The sequence below is a fragment of the Lethenteron reissneri genome, chromosome 10 (genome assembly GCF_015708825.2).
Source record: "Lethenteron reissneri isolate LAM-NWPU_2019-01 chromosome 10, ASM1570882v1, whole genome shotgun sequence".
Taxonomy (NCBI): Eukaryota; Metazoa; Chordata; class Hyperoartia; order Petromyzontiformes; family Petromyzontidae; genus Lethenteron; species Lethenteron reissneri.
This window is the reverse complement of record NC_083788.1, coordinates 235,237-249,901: the sequence shown is the minus strand read 5'-3', so window position 1 is coordinate 249,901 and position 14,665 is coordinate 235,237. Positions and strand designations below refer to the sequence as shown.

The 14,665-nt window shown below is 46.5% G+C and overlaps 1 protein-coding gene across 1 annotated transcript in view; it reads right to left on the bottom strand.

Annotated features, from left to right (window-relative positions):
- Positions 1–13,212, bottom strand: part of LOC133340779 (uncharacterized) — a 38,453-nt gene extending 25,241 nt beyond the window's left edge. Inside the window, exons 1-7 of the mRNA XM_061549166.1 lie at positions 13,060–13,212; positions 10,747–10,912; positions 9,359–9,401; positions 7,637–7,735; positions 6,436–6,662; positions 4,811–4,914; positions 3,592–3,770 (exon numbers count right to left, since the gene is read on the bottom strand). Coding sequence (XP_061405150.1) covers positions 3,592–3,770; positions 4,811–4,914; positions 6,436–6,662; positions 7,637–7,735; positions 9,359–9,401; positions 10,747–10,903 — 809 coding nt within the window. The 5' untranslated portion in view covers positions 10,904–10,912; positions 13,060–13,212. The remainder of the gene's footprint in view (positions 1–3,591; positions 3,771–4,810; positions 4,915–6,435; positions 6,663–7,636; positions 7,736–9,358; positions 9,402–10,746; positions 10,913–13,059) is intronic.
- Between the last annotated feature and the right edge of the window lie 1,453 nt (positions 13,213–14,665).

Below are 14,665 nucleotides of genomic sequence, written 5' to 3'. Positions count from 1 at the left end.
GAGGTCAGGCCTACTGATGGTATAATAGGCATTGACCAGGTCAAACACATTCCTGCAGAGGGAGCTGGTAGGAACGTTGGGTTGCTCGGTCAATGGCCAGGGTCAACGGCGGCGTGGTGTATTCCGCAAATATGGCTGACTGTGAGGGTGGGCACAAGCCGGCGTGAGTAGGTTATAAGGGCATCACGGGGTGACCAGCCCCTCCCCACCCAGCCCCACCCCTCCCACCCCCCACCCAGCCTCACCCTCCCCACCCAGCCCCTCCCCACCCTCCCCTCTCCACCCAGCCCCACCCCTCCCATTTTTGGATGCACGATGGACGGGCGAACGGACACAATAATCCCCTGTGGGCTGGTGTAACCAGGAGGTTGCTACCAGTATAAAGCAGAGATATAGGTCTTGTTGGAATTCCCTACACCTCAGCTGTAGCAGACAGACAGAAAGTATGGCATCTGTGCAGAAACGCCCTTTCCTAAAACCGCAATAAAACCGCACAATACAATACACACCATGCTATACACACAATACGATACACACCATGCTATACACACAAGACTGTAGACACAATACCACACACACCATGCTATAGACACAATAGCATAGACACAATAGCATACACACCATGCTATGCACACAACAGCAAACACACAATAGCAAACACAATACTGTAAACACCCGACTATACACACCATGGTATAGACACAATAGCATACATAGAATGGTACACAAACAATACCAAACACACAACACTGTGTATGGTATTCTGTGCTTGGTATTGTGTGTATGGTATCATGTGTATAGCATGGTGTCTATGGTATTATGTGTATACCATTGTGTGTATGGTATTGTGTGTATGGTGTTGTGTGTATGGTGTTGTGTGTATGGTGTTGTGTGTATGGTGTTGTGTGTATGGTGTTGTGTGTATAGTGCGGTGTGTATGGTGTTGTGTGGATGGTCGTGTGTGTATAGTATGGTGTGTATGGTATTGTGTGTATAGTACGGTGTGTATGGTGTTGTGTGCATACCATTGTGTGTATGGTATTGTGTGGATGGTCGTGCGTGTGTGTATAGTACTGTGTATGGTATTGTGTGGATGGTCGTGTGTGTGCATAGCATGGTGTGTATGGTATTGTGTGTATGATGTTGTGTGTATAGTACGGTGTGTATAGTACGGTGTGTATGGTATTGTGTGTATGGTACGGTGTGTATGGTGTTGTGTGCATACCATGGTGTGTATGGTATTGTGTGGATGGTCGTGCGTGTGTGTATAATACGGTGTGTATGGTATTGTGTGGATGGTCGTGTGTGTGCATAGCATGGTGTGTATGGTATTGTGTGTATGATGTTGTGTGTATAGTACGGTGTGTATGGTATTGTGTGTATGGTACGGTGTGTATGGTGTTGTGTGCATACCATGGTGTGTATGGTATTGTGTGGATGGTCGTGTGTGTGTATAGTACGGTGTGTATGGTATTGTGTGTATGGTGTTGTGTGTATAGTACGGTGTGTATGGTATTGTGTATGGTATTGTGTGTATAGTGCGGTGTGTATGGTATTGTGTGTATGGGGTTGTGTGCATGGTATTGTGTGTATAGTACGGTGTGTATGGTATTGTGTGTATAGCACGGTGTGTATGGCATTGTGTACAGTAAAACCTTGGATTGCGAGCATAATTCGTTCCGGAAACGTGTTCGTAATCCAAAGCACTCGTATATCAAAGCGAATTTCCCCATAAGAAATAATGCAAATGATTCGTTCCACAAACCAAAAATACTGTATTCATATAAAAGTTATTAATACAAAATACCTTTTTCAATTTTTATTATTTAAATTAAATAAACAAATCAACTAACAAGAGCATTGAAACTGCCCAAGTAATTAAAACGATCAAAATACCGTACATTGCGGGAGTAACTGATAAACTAGCCAGATGTTTGGAAAAACAAAACATCCGAGTCAGATTTGGCACGGTACATAAAATACAGAATCTAATATCTGGTACAAAATATGTATTACCGAAGCTATCAATAGAAGGTGTGTACAGGATTAACTGCACGTGTGGTAAATGTTATGTTGGGCAAACAGGACAAATGATCAGCACGAGACTAAAAGATCAGAGAAATATTACATTCTCCCAAATGCAACTGTCAGCAATAGCAGAACACGCATGCCAACAAGGTCACTCAATTGATTTTGATAATATTTTGTGCAAAACTAGCTACTACTGGCCAAGACTTTTTAGAGAATCTATCAAAATTGAAATAAATTAAAATAGCGTTAACCGTTCGGATAGCTACTGTTTTAGTGCTGCGTGTAAGAGATCGTCAGCTAATAAATTATTTAAATGCATGTCTACAAAGGGCAGTGTACTGCAATAGTGATTACCGTTGGTAGGGCTATTTGAATAAACACAATAGACAGGAAGGACAAGTTCAAAGGGCTCGCACATAATGCACATGCATAATGTACGTTGCCTCCGGAATTCCCCCCCCAAGAGCGCAGAAGGGTGGTCAACACATCTACGCCTCTATACAAGTGTAATGTGAGGATATATCCGTCTCACTGACGTATCACAACTCGTCATGATGATTGGCTCTGCCGGTTCTGGTCCATAGCCAATGAGGGGGAAGCCTAGGGGCGTGGCCCTGACGTAATGGAAAGGTGACAGCTGTAAGGAGAGGATTGGTTCTGCTGGCTTTGGCTACAGCCAATGGGGAGATGAGTCAGGGGCGTGGTCCCGGGAGCCTACGAGGGAGTCTGCAATATTCCATAGAGCCTAACCAGGATAGGTGGTAACGTACCACGTGACCCGGGTATTAAATAGGGGTGGAGACGAACAACACGTGGTCATAACTGGAACGAACGGAGGAGGAGGCCACGCGAGAGCGGGGCTCCAAGTTGCCACGTGGCTGCACGTCTCTCGCTCTCTATCCCTTTCACACTGCCGGTCAGCAGCGTGAAGGAGAGCTGTAATGAAAAGTGAATAAAAGACCGGATTCCAAAAGTCGCCTCAACGACCTTTATTACATAAGGAACGAAACAACAGTAAGACTTCTCCACAAATCTGGCTGTCGCCTGATGAAGCTAGTTGTAATTACTGGCGAAACGTCGTACTCAGTTTGTAAATGTTGTGGCTTGGCTCTCCAACACACCGGTGTGCTGTACTAGTGACGAATTGGTATGTTTTGTTTATGTGACAACCCTTACTAGTTGGCTGTGTCGGGTGGTGGCGGGTTTTAACGACACATTGATATATTTACGCGATCTAACCCAAAAACCTCTATTATGGATTCGTTCGTTCATTTCTCAGTCCACTTGTCCTGGTGAGGGTCGCGGCGCCAACATGTTGACTCGTGGCGGTCCAGACCTCCCTTTCTCTACCGATGGACTCTTCCTGCGGGAATTCTCAGGCGTTCCCAGGCCAACTGAGCGACATAGTCCCCCGCCAGTGTGATATTCATTTGCGTGGATAAAATTTGTTTGATTAAGACGCGACCGACGTTCTTTCTCAGGGGCAAACTCAAAGGTAAGTCCGTCAACGCGGAACGGATGCCGGTGCATTCGCAAAATTGCCAACTCGGCGTAACTTACGGTGTGAAGATGAAGCGTGTCTCCGGTGCGCGTGCTGGGGGACCGTCATCACCCAGCTCGGAAGGCAATGGCGTGGTGCAGACGTCCGGGGTGCTTGGGCCCCATGGGGGGGATGGCCCGGTACCTCGTGCCGGCGGTAGTGGTGATTTGGTAGCCGTGCCGACGCCACTCACGCGGCGCTGCAAAGACGACGCCATGACAAGTCGCACGGCTCAGATAGTCACTCGGGAATGCCGCAGAATCTCCAGAACTAGCACCGACATTACTAATGAACCGTGACACTTCGCCGATATCGTCGAGGAGCGTAAAACCATCATGGAAACTCTGATCATCCTCGCAGCAGCAGCAGGAGCGGCTTTTGTCTGGCCATCGAACAAATTGGTCACCGCATCGTGCACTTTCGGACGCGCTTCTCCGGGCCGTCTGGAACGCTTTTCCTTCTGATATTAGGAAGCCACTGGAAGATATGCACTTTTAAATCATCATCTAGATTGAAAACTTTTTTATTCAGAACTGCTTTTTGTGTTTAGTTTGTTGTCCTTCCTCTGCACCTCCGATTAGCACAGCTGGCTACGTATGGTGCGAAAGAAGTTCAACATACAGTACATAAATACATACAATTGGAATCAACCTTCCTGTTAACTATTTTTATTCAGACGTACACGATTGTGTATCGGGCACCTCAACGTTTGGGTTAAGCGACGTAATGATCTGGCAAAATGTATTGCTGTCAAGCCCTCCACCACCAACCACTACATATCCAAATGAAATTGTCAGGTGCGCAAGCGTTTAACGAAGCGCTAATGATTATATTTGTGTCTCGCTGGTAGATTGTCTGCGCCTAAGTGAAAGAACAATGCTCACGATAAAATGCAGAAATTTTACACGACGTTTCACTTAAAACCGCGCAAAGCAATAGGGTTTCAAGACATACATTTGGTCATGAAAATCTATGCATCAAGTTACTTCACTCAACGGTTTGCAATTGACGAGACATTTTTCAATGTCTTAACTAGGAAACAAATGCATCACAAATCATCGCCCCCTGCTGAGAAAACTTAGCAGGACCCTCTTCCTGAATAAGTGACTTGAGACTGAGTCAGGCTTTCCTGGGTAAAACAAATATTATAATAATCTACACAAACAGAGAAGAGTTGACCTGCAGATAAGAGCTATGCACTAAGTCCACCACAGTGGAGTTGGAGATGATTCCTGTCACCTTCACATCCGGTACATCCAGAGCCAGAGTGTCTGGAACAAAGATAAGCTCCTCCTTCTGCTGCCTCCTCTGGTGCTGCTGGCGCAGTGTTGCCATGGGATAATCTGGAACATCCCACATCACACCGGGCTTAAACATTAACTTGGGGTGCAGACATCACGTGCCCGAGCCTAAGCCCGTGCAGAGAGGAAAAAATTATCGCACGGAGAGCGCACAGCGATGTACACTGGTAATTATTCATGAGAGGCCGGAAGCGGAACATGTGGGTTCAGAGAACGAACGTTAATTAAGATACATCAATGTGACTTTAAATTTCGATTTAAAGCTTTCGTGACTGCAGGGATTCATCTTCTTGGTTCTTTCGGTAAAGTCACGTAGAAGGGAAGTAATAAAATAATAAAATAAAACATAATCAAATAATTCTCACGACGTTTCGGCCACAACGCAAGCAGTGTATAATAACAAATAGTATAAAATGTATATGCTTAATACAATGTACAAAGTAATATATAGTATCGTAATTGTATAGTGAATATACAGCAGTGTGATATACATTAGGGTGGGTAGAATAATACATAGTGTAATATTACAATGTATAAGGTGGTTTATAGCAATACAGTATATAATTTAATGTTGGGTTTGTCTATGGCAGTATATAGTACGGTGTAGACTCGTGTAGATGGAAGTATATTATATTTTTTACGACGTAGAATTGTAATGTATTACTTACTGTTAGTAACTCAGCTTATTGTAGAGTATATTTAGTATACTGATGATACTATGTAGTTTATACTTTAGTTGTTTACATGGTGGTTTTAGTTACTGCAGCTACATACTATTAACACTCCTTCCCTTTATTAATGCTACCCCTATCCCATCCCTTTGATGCTGCTAATCCTGCATAATGCACGGGCATAAGTAGTGCTAATCACATACCTGCATTTCCCATATCCCCTCCCTTTGATACTGCTAATCCTGCATAATGCACGGGCATAAGTAGTACTAATCACATACCTGCATTTCCCATATCCCCTCCCTTTGATGCTGATAATCCTGCATAATTTACGGGCATAAGTAGTACTAATCACATACCTGCATTTCCCATAAATATGCTAAATTCCTATTGATATGCAAATTATTTTGTCAAGACGCCCTTTCCCCCCCTTCCAACCCAGCTTATATATATGCTCCAAGCACGTGTGCTGTTTCATTCAGACGCTGTCGCCTCGACAGACCTGGTTTTCACCTGAGGACGACTGCTTGCGTTGTGGCCGAAACGTCGTGAGAATTATTTTATTATGTTTTATTTTTATTATTTTATTACTTCCCTTCTACATGACTTTACCGAAAGAACAAAGAAGATCAATGTGACTGTTTGGAAAAGTGGGGGCTTGAGTAGATGTCGCAAGAATGGATGACGGCTGACGTATGAGACTAGTGACGGAATGGCATCCAATGGAGGGAATACGCTCAGGAGGATGAGACCACACGAGGCGGACCGATGGATCGTGGCATCACGGGACGGCGAGCGATGGCAACGGTGTGTGGAAAGGCCTTCATCCAGCAGTGGAGAGACAGGCTCTTGACAACGACGATTGATCTGTTAAACGACGAGCGGAACTCACCGTGGCTCCGCTCCAGCGAGTGGTGGCGGTAGCGTACGCGCTTCCGCACAGGGCTGCCCTTGTTGAGTCGCAGGGCAGCAGTGCGGCCCAGCTGCTGTCCATCTCTGCCCCACATGCTGCCCTTGGAGCCTGCACCCTCGGCGTTGTCGTTGCCCTCGTCGTTGTTGATGTTACCCTCATTGTCACCGTGTCCCCCGGGCTCCTCTTGGATCGTGACCCCCGACTGCCTGCACATGCCCAGCCACCGCACTCGCTCAGCGAGAGAACTAAAAGCCGACCCCGCAGCCAAAAATGTCGTACAACAGCCAAGGCTACCGTAACTTGAATGGAGCAAGGGTAACGCTGTTTTCTTGAATCAGGATTTGTTTCCCCCTTTGTCGTCCCTTGACGTTATTTCAAAAACGTAGGCCATGTGTGCCTGCATCACGTTCCAACTCATTTGTTGAGAACTGCTTTATATGTTTAGTTTGTTTGTCCTTCCCCCGCACCTCCCGATTGGCTACGTACGGTGAAAAATAAGTTTAACATATGTACATACATTCAAGTGACCTCTAGTCCACACAGCAAATGGCAGCACTTTCCTACAAACCTTGCCACACAGGGTGATGTTCATCACATGATAATCAAGCCTATGTCTTTCTTTCATTCTCAGAGCTGGAATTCAGCAAAATTACATGTAGAACCAAATTTTATACGATGCGTTTTTGCAATGTGCAATCGATTATAACTTGCCCGACACAATCAACTCGCTACACATGAGAACCTGGCTTAATCACAGGCAGTTGCCTGGATTTAAACTATTTTTATTTTATCAGGTAAGGCCCACTGAGCTATATAGCGCTTTTTCAAAAGCCACCTGCCTATCACAAATGATAGATCAACGAAGTGGCTTATCACGTGGACATTTATAGAAGCTAAATACTCTAAACGCACGTTGATCTAAATGTGGAGGGAAAAACCGGAGGACCTAGCGAAAAATCCACGTGACCACGAGGAAAGAGACACGCAAACTCGAAATATACAGCAGGCAGGGTTGGGATCAAACCCACGACCTCCTGCATACCAGGTCGAGGTAGTTAACATCTCGCCACCGTAGCGAGATGAACCCAGGATCTCAGTAGGACCGGCTCAGCGTGCTGAGTTTGGGGCTAAGAGGCCCTTGCGTGGCCTAAACGGCCCCAGTGTGGCCTGTGGCTCTCACCACTGATGCTGCAGCTCCCGAATGGTCTCCTTCTGCCTTTTGAGCTGCTCTTTGAGACGCCGGTTTGAATCAAACACCTCTTCCAGCGTCAGTGCATCCCTGCCACAACACCCCAGCAGAAACCATAATTTTGTAAAGATTACGATTGCTTTTTTGTTCCCATTTTTCTTTCATTAAAAGAGACGATGATAGGTAATTCCAAATTGGAATTGTTTATTCATTTACTAGGTAAAGCCCACTGAACTGTGTAGTTCTTTTTCAGAAGCAACCTGGTCACAGATAGCTCAATGAAGTAGCTTATCCTGTGGAAATATATAACAGCCAAATACACGAACCACATGTTCATTCTAAATGTGGAGGGAAAATCGGAGGACCCGGATAAAAATCCTTGTGACCACGGGGGAGAACATGCAAACTCCAATATACAGCAGGCGTTAGTGTCGGGATCGAACCCACAAACTCCTACATACCAGATGAGGGAGTTAATATCTCGCCACCTGAGTGTGAGGGAAGAAGCAGAAATATTGGTGTGATTTACAGTGTTGGGGGTGGCTGGGCGAGTGTGTAAATGGGTGGTTGACTGGTTGAGTGAGTGGGTGAGTGAGTCGTTATGCGAGTCGTTGAGCGAGTGAGTGTTGTGACCTGCAGCGTGGTGGTTGAAGACTGTGGTCGAGACAAAACAGTCTACCTGATAATCCAAGTACTGTAAAACCTTAGATTGCGAGCATAATTAGTTCCAGAAACGTGTTTGTAATTCAAAGCACTCGTATATCAAAGCGAATTTCCCCATAAGAAATAATGGAAACTCAGATGATTCGTTCCACAACCCAAAAATATTCATGTAAAAATTATTAATACAAAATACCTTTTCATATTTTTATTATTTAAATTTAATATAAAGTAATCAAATTTATTAATTAAATTTAATTGTGGCTGGTGTGAGGGAGATGAGAGAGAAGAGAGGAGGAGGGTTATTGTGTTGGACGACTTTCACCGTCACTAACGGAATCACTACCATGTGTTGGCTCACTGGAATCTTTTTGTTTTTGTGCGACTTTAACAAGGAACCTAACCTCCTTTTGAAGATTTCGTGGAAATGTGACATTGCATTGTCGTTAAACAGATTCATCGCTCGCACTGCTACAGCCTTATTCAGGTGGTGCTTTTCTATGGATGTTGACTATACGAGTGAGGCACGCCGACTGAGACCGAGCATGGGAGACGATTACCCACAATCCCGCAGCGAGAGAGATAAGAACCATCGGCTCAGTTGTGATCACGTGACGCTCGGCAGACAAAGCGTATACGTAGTACTCGTATTGCAAGACCTCGCTCGTTTATCAAGTTAAAATTTTTTTCAAAATTTGCTCGTCTTGCAAAACACTCGCAGACCAAGTTACTCGCAATCCAAGGTTTTACTGTAATTGGTTCCTTTACCGATTATCGGTTCCATTACTCAACTAGTCGGATAAAATGAGAATAGTTATGGTAAAAAAAAGGGAGATGTAGAATCACATGACACTGGGCTGTCCTTTATTTCCTTTCAAAAAATGTGTATTTTGCAGGGGGAGTGGAAGTAGGGGGGAGGGGGACACCGCCTCAACTGACTTATTCCGTGTATTACTGTTTTTTTTACCAAACCTCATCCCGTTAATATCATAAACAAAAATTTCCGTGCCAAAATCGAGGCCTTTACGAAAAAATTAGCGTTTCTCAACTCACAGGCAGCGCTCCTGCTTGAGCTTGTTGATCTTGTCGAGCAGGGCTGAAGGGGATGGGAAAAGAGAAGGGAGAGAACCACACTGGCTGCTGTTATGCCCTGTAAAAGTACAACCGTGATAACCGCTCACAAGACTAAAACGGACCACCAGGCTTGCTCGAAAACGGCGGCTTTGATGAGGATTTTATTGACGCAACAACCTGCTGCTCATATGCTCTGTTGTTCATTGATAATACTAACTTATATACCCCAGTAAAGCATCAGAAAACTACTTATTTCAGCAGGGTCCCTGCTATATTGACATGTTTGGTCAACACAAATGACATTGAATGTCAGAATAAGAATCCGAATATGAATTTGTTCTGGCGAAATCTGATGAGATATGAAGCTCTTTTTCACAATTGTCCAGTCATGGTGGGTCAGCAAGTTACAACAAACAACAGAGCAAACGATCGGACTGCAAATTATAGAAAAGAGATAAGCGAGGAAACTGGAGAATTTGGAGGAAACCCATGCAGAACAGGGGGAGAGAATATACCAACCCCACCAATACCCGCCATTCACCACTAAGTGACGGTGATGTCATCATGGCACTTGAGCCAGGCCAGGTGCACTTTGAGGCCATGTGAAGGGTCGAAGGCTCTCTGACAGGAGGTCGCAGGACAGCTGCCATGGGTTGACGAGAGGACTGGCAGATGCACCAGCTGTGCCCCCTACTTTTCCAAACTCCAAAAATCCCCCATGTACCCTTAACAGACTGTTGGGGCAAGTACTGTTAACGAGCACCTATGAAGGCTGGCACAGCACACGAGGGGGGTGGGTGGCCAGCACCACGCCCGGCCACCTTTGTTTCCCACAGTGGTGATGTTTTTACACACCGCACCAAGTACTAATTTGAGGTTGAGATGACCTAGGGGAGGACCAATTCAGATAATCCGTCACTGGTGTTGGCGGTGAGCAGGAATCGAACCCGAGTTTGTAGCACAGCGCGCTAACCGCGACACTACCGCTTACTACAAACTCCAACAACAACCACCATTCGCCACTAAGTGACGGTGACGTCACCACAGCGCTTGTGCCAGGCTAAGTGCACTTTAAGGCCACGTGAAGTGTCAAACGCCCGCTAGCAGGTCACGGGACAGACCCAGGTGCCATGGGTTGACTGAGATGCACAAACCCCACACACTCATACACACACACACAACAAACTCACACAACACTCACACTGTAAAATATGGGGATAATCTACAAACTTCTCGCAGAAAGGTGCCTGAGTTAGTAACTGAACCCAGGTTTTTCTTGCTATGAGGTACAAGTGTTACCACTGCATCACCCTGCCAACCATGGACCACCCTTCGCATGAAATGTGTCTGGTCTGCTCCAAACTCACCCTCAACTTTGCGGTTGTGAAACTCCTTCAGCTGTGACAGAATTCTGTGGAAGCCGATGTCACCGCTCTGCCCTGGGCTCCCACTCAATGCGGAGTTGCTGAGCAGAATTGCAGGTGGTCTTGGGGAAGGGGAGAGGCCCGAGACCCTCTCTGCCATGCTCAAGTCCTGCATTCATAAGTGTGGTTGGACATCACCTGTGAATGCAAGCTATGCAACTGTGAATAACGACAAGCACCATATAGATGCGTGTTTTGAAGACTATAAGAGCGAGGCCTTCGAGTCAGTTGATGACCAGGATATGTGGGCAATTATGGACAAGATAGGTTTCTCCAACTTTTGATGAAGATCCTGTTTAACAACCGAGACTTTGCAGGGAGAGTGGCAGTAAAGCTTTTACATTCGTCTTTTGAGTACAACAACGTACACTCCAATATTGATACTATGCTCTAGGGCAGTATTCTTCACAAATTTTCAGTGGGGGCCACTTTCGCCAATAGGACATCACCAGTGTGTGAGGGCCGCCACACATTTGAAACCATTGGGGTTTACAGCACGATGATGGGGAGAGGGGTGTTTTGACATGTTCTGTATTATCGGGGGCCGCACTAAAGGCTACCAGGGGCCGCACTAAAGACCACCAGGGGCCGCCAGCGGACAGCGGGCCTTGCAATGAAGGACACTGCAGTAGGGGATCAATTCAACATCACTTTGAAGACACGAATAATTAGGAGACATACTGAACAATCCTTTATGCTAACGTACAGGGCATGTGCACAAGAGACTTAGTATTTGACTGCAATGGTACGATGAACTACTATATACAATCATGATACTACCGTACTGAACTTTGTGTTACAAACGAGAAAAAACTTCAAAGTGAGAATGTTAGAAATTATTTCACAAACGTATAACTATGAGAGCAATTAAAATAGTTTTAGCTGTACGCATGACCAAACGCAGCCCCCTCAAATGCGTGACCACTGTGCGTGCGTTAGTTATTTTTGCGAACGCTTTACAACATCAAAGTCTATGAATGAGCTCAAGCCTCCTATAAATCACGTGGTTCGCTGCCCCCCCCCCCCACTCTTGACTCCCTCCGTGCAGCTCACTTCTGCTCGCTCCTTCTCTCTTCCCCCTCTCTTCTTTCCCCTATCATCATCCCTCCGTGGTCGCGATGATTTTTTCGCCGGGACCTCCCGTTTCCCCCCCTCCGCATTTAGTATCAACATCACGCGTTTAGAGTGTTTGGCTGCTATACATTTGCGCATGATAAGCCACTTCGTTGGGCTATCATTTGTGATAGAAAGAGTTAAATAGGTCAGTGGGGCCTTCTTACCTGGTAAAATCAAATTGGTTAGTTTTTCGTTTTCATCTTTCTTCATGCTGCTCATCTTGAGTCGTGCTCTCAATGATTGCTTGTCTCAGGAACTCCCGTCCCGGCCTTCTGTCCCTTTCTCAGTAATCTTTTTTATCCAACATTTTTTTTACCAGGTAAGGTCGACTGAGCTATTCGCTATGTTTCAGAAGCGACTGGCCACAAATGATAGGTCAATGAAGCGGATCAACACGTGGAAATGTACAGCAGCCAAATACTCTCTAAACACGTGATGTTGATGATAAATGTGGAGGGGAACACCGGAGGACTTGGAGAAAAATCCAGGTGACCACGGGGAGAGACACCGCAAACTCCAAATATTCAGTAGCAGGCATCGTCAGAGTCGGTGTCGAACCCACGACCTCCTGCATACCAGGCGAGGGAGTTAACATGTTCCAGCCACCGCGGCGCTTCTCACTGCCGTCTCCTCTGGCTACCCTTGTACAGAAGTGACTCAACTCTGCCCGTCCCGTGGTGGTGTTGATGCAAAGGGCAAAATGTTTGCATAACAATCTCCTAAAAACTGTTGATCGGGAAAAATGTTTAAACCTTAATTCTCATTACCCCCATTGCGTACACAATTGCAGTCTCCAAACTCGTATCACGTACTACTCGTCTCTACTGGCCTCTCTTTCTCTATTTCATAATCAGAATATGAATTTACACTGGAAGAATCCGATGAGCTATAAAGCTCTATTTCTACAGATTCCAAATAAGGGGCACGGGGTCAGAACGTTACAATACACAAAACCACGATACGAGTACAAAGTGTAGCAAAGGGTAAACAAATCACGTTAAAAAACTCATTTTCTCTGAAGAATACGGGGTAAAGCGTATGGGGTGTGACAATTATGGGATTGTGGCGACGCAGGCGAGGCCCGGTGGTGTAGGCCTCCCCCCACCTCCTTCAGCGTGAACGAACAACGCGGCTCCGTACCGTGGTCAGCCACTGCAGGGGACTCTCGCTCGCCGCGATCCGATAATCGATGTTAAACGATGTCGATCGAAGGTAAAACAAAATCCGACAGTTGAGCACAAATTTAAAACATCCCTCGCGTTCAACTCCCGCCTCGGGTTTGTCGGCTTCCGCGCTCTGACGTCACGCAAGGGCTTCCGCTCAATCCCCCCCCCCCCCCCCTTTTCGATTGCTGAATGGTGCGGCGGCCCCAGTCTTGCCATTACCAATCACCGGTTTAGGGGCCATCCATTTAGTAGGAACGCAAAAATCTGTCAAAACGTGACCCCCCCCCGAATCCTATAGAACGTCCGATATTTAATCCAGGCAGAAACGATGAATGATTAAGAATATTAACGCATTTAAGTGTTTAAGCAAACATAGTCCACCGCCGGTTGCATTAAATAAGCAAGAACATTTTTTAAAAGTGGCGGTTTTTTAGAAGAAAAAAACGCCACTTTTTTCAAATTTTCTTGTTGTGGTTTTCACACCTGATGATGATTGCTTGTGTTGCAATCGAAACGTCGTGATAATTTAATTGTTTTATATTTTTATTATTTTATATTTTATTGTTTCCCTGCAGTCACGAAAGCTTTAAATAAAAATGTGTCAAACATGTTTCAACACGAGTGGAATATTGCCGCGTACAGTAATTTCAACGCTTTTTTTTTGCTGGGCCATGCAATTGTTGCCCGGTCACACGCCCTCGTCACGTGGATGATTTGAGGGCGAAGGGTGAACGGGGGTGAGGAGTGACGTGGGTGGGTGAGGGGTGACGTGGGCGGTGTGGGGTTGCGTGGTGAGGGTATCACGTGGGTGGTTTGTTGTTGGGGGTGGGGTAGCGTGGTGAGGGTATCACGTGGGTGGTGTGCTGTTGGGGGTGGGTTGCGTGGTGAGGGTATCACGTGGATGGTGTGTTGTTGGGGGTGGGGTTGCGTGGTGATGGTATCACGTGGGTGGTGTGTTGTTGGGGGTGGGGTAGCGTGGTGAGGGTATCACGTGGGTGGTGTGTTGTTGGGGGTGGGGTTGCGTGGTGAGGTTATCACGTGGGTGGTGTGTTGTTGGGGGTGGGGTAGCGTGGTGATGGTATCACGTGGGTGGTGTGTTGTTGGGGGTGGGGTAGCGTGGTGAGGGTATCACGTGGGTGGTGTGTTGTTGGGGGTGGGGTTGCGTGGTGAGGTTATCACGTGGATGGTGTGTTGTTGGGGGTGGGGTTGCGTGGTGATGGTATCACGTGGGTGGTGTGTTGTTGGGGGTGGGGTAGCGTGGTGAGGGTATCACGTGGGTGGTGTGTTGTTGGGGGTGGGGTTGCGTGGTGAGGTTATCACGTGGGTGGTGTGTTGTTGGGGGTGGGGTAGCGTGGTGAGGGTATCACGTGGGTGGTGTGTTGTTGGGGGTGGGGTTGCGTGGTGAGGGTATCACGTGGGTGGTGTGTTGTTGGGGGTGGGGTAGCGTGGTGATGGTATCACGTGGGTGGTTTGTTGTTGGGGGTGGGGTTGCGTGGTGATGGTATCACGTGGGTGGTGTGTTGTTGGGGTGGGGTAGCGTGGTGAGGGTATCACGTGGATGGTGTGTTGTTGGGGGTGGG